The sequence below is a fragment of the Empidonax traillii genome, unplaced genomic scaffold (assembly GCF_003031625.1).
Source record: "Empidonax traillii isolate 1590-97213 ecotype Southwest subspecies unplaced genomic scaffold, ASM303162v1 scaffold1066:size251847, whole genome shotgun sequence".
Classification (NCBI taxonomy): Eukaryota; Metazoa; Chordata; class Aves; order Passeriformes; family Tyrannidae; genus Empidonax; species Empidonax traillii.
Genome location: NW_020956259.1, coordinates 194890 through 202485, shown reverse-complemented (window position 1 = coordinate 202485; position 7596 = coordinate 194890). Strand labels below are relative to the sequence as shown.

Genomic DNA, 7596 nt, shown 5'->3' with positions numbered 1-7596 from the left:
AATCCAACATTCTCAATTGAGAATACCAGAAAGAGCAGTAAAGCTCTAAGAAAGAGTCCCTGGCAAAGGAGGAGGAGTTGTGACCACGCAGCTTCAGCCCGACCATCAGACAGAGAGGCAGGTCTGAGAAAGTCTCTCTGTGCCTGCACTCAGCTCCTGCTCACATTCTGGCTGACAAGTAGTCCACCCCAAGGCCTCATATATGCTAGTGTCATTAAGTCAAAGCAAGAGCAATGCCCTGGCAGGACACATTGGGCAGGAAGGGTTGAAGGTCATTAGCCGTAGCTAGCTGTTTTCTGCAGCCACCATCCTTGCATTATGATTGCCTGGCACTTTTGGGGAATCCTAGGGAAATGGTATAGCTCCAACTTCCTAATAACAAAAAATTTCTGAAGCAGATCCAGCAGCAGCCAGACTGGGGAAACTTTTCTGCTTCACGGTGTGACACAGGGATGCCCACACTGTGAGGGAGAAGGAAGGATGAGCGCTGTCAGTGAGGTCACTGCTTTGCTCACTGGTGGACAAGTTACAAATCAGAGAACTTGCGAATGTTACCTATGTTGCCTTCAAAGTAACTTAAATTATATAAACTGTGTTGGTCTTTCAAAGTACATAAAGAAGTAATTGTTCTTCCCTGCCTGCAGCAGTTGTCTGAGGATCAGAGACAGAGATGCTCCATTATACTCTGAAGAGAAGTCTAATCAAATTAGCTGTAAGGGCTCTAAAAGATAATCACTCATGAATGAAGTGAAATCATGATGATTAGTGAAATCATGTTAGACTAGTCTGTACAAAGGGGATTGAGCTCAACAGACATATTTGTTTGTTTTCTTTCATAATGAGCTCACTAAATAAAGCTTAGTTTATAGAGTACATTGTCTTGTAAATTTGAGAGATTGAAAAGGACTGCAACACTCTCCTTCCCCCAGGTGTTCAAGGATGAGAAGAGAGGGAAGACTTTTCCAGGTTTATATACCAGCATTTGTATGCAGGACCCAAGACAGCAGTTAACTCTTGTTGCATTCTGTGTCCTCCACACTAGATTCAAACAATGCTGACAGCTCACATGACTAACATCAGGGGATAAAGACAGGCTCAATACATACATCTAACCAGCCTAAAAGGACAGGATTTTCCTTGCTACACAGATATGTGTCTAGCGTAGCTCTGTGTATATCAAGCCATGAATTCCTGTCCTCTCCGAAAAGAACATATTTAATTTCACTCTCTGGAAGTCAAGCATAGGATACTCAAAGCTTCCATTTCAGACACATCGCCAACTATAGCCACAGTTCTTTTCTTCTGTGCTTGCACCTCTCCTGCCTGTTAGATTTATGAACCCCAGCAGTCACTGCTTAAGCAACTTATACATATTTAATTCCTACATTTTTCCTCATAAATTCATTTCTACAACTTCTACCCATTTACGCTGCTTCTGAGTTCCCTTCAATGATCAATATCTTTATAACATAAACACTAAATCTACTATATTATTTCAGGTACTGTCATATCAGCGCTGTTATTCGCCTGCCCCCTGAAACAACCCCTATGCATGCAACTACACTCATCTTTCCTACCATCCTAGCATATTCACAGGGTCTCCACATTTTTTTTCTTTTTGTCTAGCACTGAGATAATGCTTAGTAAAATGGAATATCAAGTGACTTCAAGTTCAATTTAGTACAACAAAAATTGTAAAATAACTATTGGATTTTACTGGGACACAAGAATAATTTGTCATTATTAATCTCTTCATCAAATAGCTCTGTGTTTTCGGCACCAGTGAGATAACACGGCCTGGGGGGGGGAAAAAACAAAACCAAAAACAAAGCAACAAGCCACTGGCCTCTTCAGAAATGCATCTTGTATTCTGCATATGCAAAACATAAGGTACACATAAGCACAGTCTCTGTTCAGTAGCAGCAGCTGCAGGGTTATGTTAGCAGCTGTGTGAAGACACAGCAGGTGTTGCTATACTGCTGCTGCTCTTCCATTTCCATGTAACAGAGATTATGGACCTCTGTAGGCACATTAAGCATTGCAGTCCAGAGGGAGAAACCAGGGTGAGCATGAAGGGGGCTGTGAAGGAGAACATCATCAAATCAAGCCAGCAAACTCATGACCATGCCTGCAGAAGTGATGTATGATACAGAGAGGCCTCGCATAATCGCTCCACCCAGTGATACAACACCAACACAAATTAACATCAGGTCCACAGGACTCTTTCCTTTACAAGCAGCAGGCTAAAGAGAGATAAGATGGACTGCTGAACTTGCAGCTGATAACAGCAAAATCCAACCACATCAAACCACTAAATGCATGTCCACTTTCATAACCACCCTATTATGGCCAGCAGGAACTCACAGAAATGAACAGAGAAGCAGAACACACCTTTATGCTGTGCTACACCAACTCAATAGCTCAAGCAGAAACTTTGTTTTCCAGTGACTCTCAATAAATACTCAATTTATTCTAGTTTCATTTTTAAAGGAACCAGACATTAATCATCCTTGCTCAAGAAGCAAGACCCTTTGCAGCCATTTCCCTGGAAAACTATGTTCTATGCATGGTTTATTACCTTATATTATAAGAATGGCCGAAGAAAAATGAGACTCTAAGAGCTGTCTGCTTCTGGTAAATATTTAACTACTAGAATCATGCCAAGGTACTTCTCAGCTTGATTCTCCTTAACTTTACTTCAGCATTATGCTTTCATCATCCCCTATGGTCTGAAGCTGAGAGCATATCATATTTAGCAATGCAAGAATACTCCTCCTCTAGGACACGAATAGATCCTACTAATACATTATGGTAACATTTACTCTGAGATGAACTTCAGTCACTCCTCTTATCTGTTCAGATAAAGAATCATCTGAATATTGGTTCTGCACTTGTTGCTTTATAAGCTTCAGCTTCACAGATCAAAAAAACTCCTTTTCTCAAGTATTATCAGAGTGAGAGAACAATTCTTAGCCTCTGAAATTGTTCAGAGGAGACAGAAGGATGGCACTTCACATTTACAGATCAAGTGCTCTCCAGATGAGCATAGAACCAGGGTGGGGAAGGCAGATGTGGAAAAAAGGAATCAGACAATTCCAGGCTCTAGCAGCTACAGGGAAAGGTCAGTAGCAAGCATAGAGCAGCCCCAATGTTTGCACCCTTCTGAGGATGCAAGACAAGTCCTGGCCACTCTCTGTTCCAGTGCCCAAAGCACCCCACAGCGGGGACTGCAGGACCCAGTCATCACCTTCTTTGAGGAGTTTGAAGGAGCGAATGGCTGTCATTACAACTACTACTTCTCCCTCCTCTTCCTCTTTTCTTATATCTTCAGCCTGTTAAAATTATGCTTACCATATCCAGCATGTTCAGACCTCTCTAGGAAAAACAGTAGTTGTTCCTCCTGTCAGCACTCAAAACTTAAAGGGGACCCCTGGACCAGCTCACAGAAAAGAACAGGCACCAAAAATCCCAAGTGCTGGAGTTACAGGGTCTGAATCTGTAAATTCATTTGCTAAGAAAATCAAGTACGTTCATAAATATTAAAATGCTACAAAGGTATCAAATCCAAAGGGTTAATCTGAAGTGCAGTTCTGGACACACCTGTGGGTCTAAACAACACTGCAATTTCTTTTTATTACTTTTATGTCCCACTGCAAAGATAGGACAAAGCAGCTTTCTTTTATATCTCTAATTTGCAGCAAAACTCTAGGTTGGACTGTTTTCAGCAGAAGAAATGTCTGAGGTTTTTGATGAGGATTTAAAGCATCATTTATTTGTGTAACTTCAACTGCCACCAGCACCGTCAGAAGAGTAATGCCAGGACTTCACTCCCAGATATACCTTCAGATCCATGGCAAGCAGATCTCATTGCTAAATCAGCTGTTTCACTTCTGTATTTCACTAAGAACACAGGAATCACACTGTAGGTATTTTACAAGCATGAGTTCAATTTACTTCGGCATTGATAGCAACAAAACAGATGATTATGTTGCATTTGGCAGTAGGCAAGAAAAAACAGCTTCCAGTTTGGCCTCTGTCCTTTCTACAAAGTAGACATCAGAATCCCACAGTGCTGGTGCAAAAAGCAGCACTGTGACTAGTGCTGAAGACTCGTCCTGGCAGGTTGGCACAGGGCCAGCATCCCAGTGCACTGAGAGTCATCAGCTCTCAGCTCCTGACTCCCACAGAGCTCCACACTGAACAGAAACTGAGAGTCACTGCCTCACCGAGAGGCAAGATATGCCAATTAACTGGCTGGCAGCATTGTGTTTCTTTGAGAGACAGCACCTCTGGCTTCCACCAAGTACCTATCAGAATACTTAACCTCTGCTTTAGCAAAGAAGAAGACAATTTGACTTGTCAAAAGAAAATCTGACACGTTACTCTTGGCAAGCTGCTCACCTTGATCCACAGCATCACCAAATAGATGTGATTAGTTTCCAGCTGGCTCAACACTGGATACAGCTCTTGCCTCACTGTAATTAAGATCTTAAAGATGGAGTTATATATATTTTAATATGTTTTCACATTAGCTCTGCTAAGGCATTCTCAGCACTAGAAAGAGCTTATTGATATAGCTATCATCAGGAAACATCTCTACACAGACATCAGGTTTATAAATATGGGAGTACTTTAGCTATTGCTACTGGCTCTGAAGTACCTAATTCTAAAAAAAAAAAAAATCTCCACTTAACTTTTCTTCCCCATTAATTAAAGTCATCAGCTGCAATACAATGAAAAGCAAAATCTAGTGTCAATTACATAACTAGATATTGAGAGACTGTTTATGAGAGAATCACTCCAAACATTATTTTCAATTTCTTAGTATTTTAAGTACTGTACCCCAAATTAAATGTATAAGTATATATATATATATGTATATATGTGTATATATATATAAAAATATTGGCCAAGTCATGAAAGGCAAATGCAGGGACTGGGAGAATGAAGAACCATTGCCCACTGTAGGAAAGGACCAAGTTTGTGATCATCTAAAGAACCTGAATGTGCACAAGTCCATAGGACCTGATGAAATTCATTTGATGGTCCTGAGGGAGTTGGCAGATGAAGTTGTTAAGCCACTATCCATAATATTTGAAAAATCATGGCAGCTGGGTGAAGTTCCTGACAACTGAAAAAAGGGAAATGTAACTCCTATTTTTAAAAAGGAGAAAGTGGAAGACCCAGGGAACCACAGACCAGTCCATCTCACCTGTGTGCCGGGCAAGATCATGGAGCACATTCTCCTGAAAACTATGCTAAGGCACATGGAAAACAAAGAGATGACTAGTAACAACCAGCACGGTTTTACTAAGGGCAAATCATGCCTGACAAATTTGATGGCTTTCTACGGCAAGGCCACAGCACTGATGGATAAGTGCAAAGCAACTGACATCGTCTACCTCAGTTACCTATATTAGTGCAAAGCATTCAACACTGTTCCACAACACACTTGTCTCTAAACTGGAGAGACATGGATTTGATGGACAGACCACTCACTGGATAAAGAACTGGCTGGATTGGTACTGGGGTCAATACTGTTCAACATCTTTGTCCATGACTTGGACAGTGGGATCAAGGGCACTCTCAGCAAGTTCACTGATGACACCAAGCTGTGTGGCGCAGTTGATATGCTGGAAGGAAGGAATGCCATCCAGAGGGGACCTGGACAGGGTTTAAAAGTGGACTGATGCAAACCTCATGAAGTTCAAGAAAGTGAAGCCCAAGGTCCTACACCTGGGTTGTTGCAATCCCAGATATACCTACAGGTTGGAGAGAGAAGTGACTGAGAGCAGCCCTGTGGAGAAAGACTTGGAAGTGACGGTCAGTGAAAAACTCAACAAAGGCCAGCAGTGTGCACTCACAGCCCAGAAAGCCAAACCTATCCTGGGCTGCATCAAAAGGACTGTGGCCAGCAGGTGCAGGGAGGGGATTCTCCCCCTCTACTCTACTCTCAAGAGACCCCACCTGGAATACAGCATACAGTTCTGCTTCCCCCAAGGTAAGAAGGCCACGGAACTGTCGGAGCAAGCCCAGAGCAGGCCACGAAGATCATACAGGGACTAGAGCACCTCCCCTATGAAGTCAGGCTGAGAGATTTGGGGTTGTTCAACCTGGAGAAGAGAAAGTTTCATGGGGACCTCAAAGCAATCTTTCAGTATCTGAAGCAGTCCTACAAGGAAGCCAGAGGGGGACTCTTCATCAGGAATCGTAGTGACAGGACAAAGGGGAATGGCTTCAAACTGAAAGAGATTAAGTATAGGTTAGGTGTTTGGAAGAAATGCTTTACTGTGAGGGTGATGAGGCACTGCAACAGCTTGCCCAGAGAAGTTGTGGATGCCCTGAAAGTGTTCAAGGTCAGGTTGGATGGGGCTTTGAGTAAACTGGTCCAGTGAAAGGTGTCTCTGCCCATGGCAGGGGGTTTGGAACACAATGATCTTTCCAACTCAGAAGTAGTACTTTCACTGATACATCTTTCTTAATTCAAGAAGAGTTTGTAAATTCTACTAGCAAAACAGTATCTGCTCAAGCTATTTTGTGTTAAATCACGGTACTACGATTCACTGACCTTTGTTACGTAGGAGAGGTTGAATACTAAAATTGAAAGTATTTTTAGTTTTTGAGTGAAACCAAAAAAACACTTTGACAGAAAATACCTGAGAGAATTCCAAGGCAATAATCAAACTTCTTGTGTTTTAAGATCAATTTGATGCTGAAACCCATTCCCTTATGAAACAACACCATTCACATTCACGCAAGTCAATCTTTAACTTAGGTCAATACTGCTGACCAAGTTAAAAAAAAAATAAATTAAAAAGTCCAATCCCAGAGAGTAAAACATAGCCATCAGCAATACACAGAGAAGCACATGCTTCAAATCCTTCTGCTGTTTACTTCAGACCTTCTGTAATTGCTTGTCTACAGGATAAGAATCTCAGTTTTCATAAAAGAATGTATTATCCCCTTGAGTATGAAAGAGCTTGGAAGAAAGCCTCTATTAAAATAAATCTCAAAGGCTCAAATCTTAATGGAAGACAAGTACAGAGAACCATAATATTTTGTTTAGAAAATAAGTACCTAATGTTTCTGAGAAGTAATGACATTAAAAAAAATAGACACAAAATATTAAAGGACTGCTTGCTGTCAAGTGACTGAAGAAGACACAGAGGACACTGCTAGAAACACAGAGAGGAAAAAGTTTTCCATGCACTATAACCTACTTTGGCTAAGGAATTTTTTTTCTTTTTGTTTCTGTTATCTTGTGTGAATTTGACATTTGGACAAAAAGCTGCATCCCGAGGCAACAGCCTGAAACAAGCTCTGGCATCAGTGCTCTCTTCCCAGCCCGGTGAGAAGGTACACACTACAGGCACACCACACAGTACAGACAGCCTTTCTGGTCCAGGTGCACCATCACACTGAGCAGCTATATGCTGCTTCCAGGTTCCCAGCTAGTCTCTCCATATGGACAGTTTTTTTCTGGATATAGCAGCCCACTCAGAATGAGCCACAGTAAAAAGCATAATCGTGCCCACAGAGCCCAATCTGCATCCAAGACCATCTGCAATATGAAATGCAGATACCCAGGACTATTCG

At 41.8% G+C, this 7596-nt stretch overlaps 1 protein-coding gene across 3 annotated transcripts in view; it reads right to left on the bottom strand.

Annotated features, from left to right (window-relative positions):
• MCUB (mitochondrial calcium uniporter dominant negative beta subunit) overlaps window positions 1-7596 on the bottom strand; it is a 49195-nt gene that overhangs the window by 27159 nt on the left and 14440 nt on the right. Inside the window, exon 1 of one of the 3 annotated variants that reach the window (XM_027904568.1) lies at window positions 5213-5248. The exons of 1 other annotated variant lie outside the window; for it this stretch is intronic. In XM_027904568.1, the coding sequence (XP_027760369.1) occupies window positions 5213-5242 (30 nt within the window). In that variant the 5' untranslated portion in view covers window positions 5243-5248. Of the gene's footprint in view, window positions 1-4401; window positions 4432-5212; window positions 5249-7596 lie in introns of those variants that run through there. One more of the 3 variants, XM_027904569.1, reaches the window with a different exon arrangement.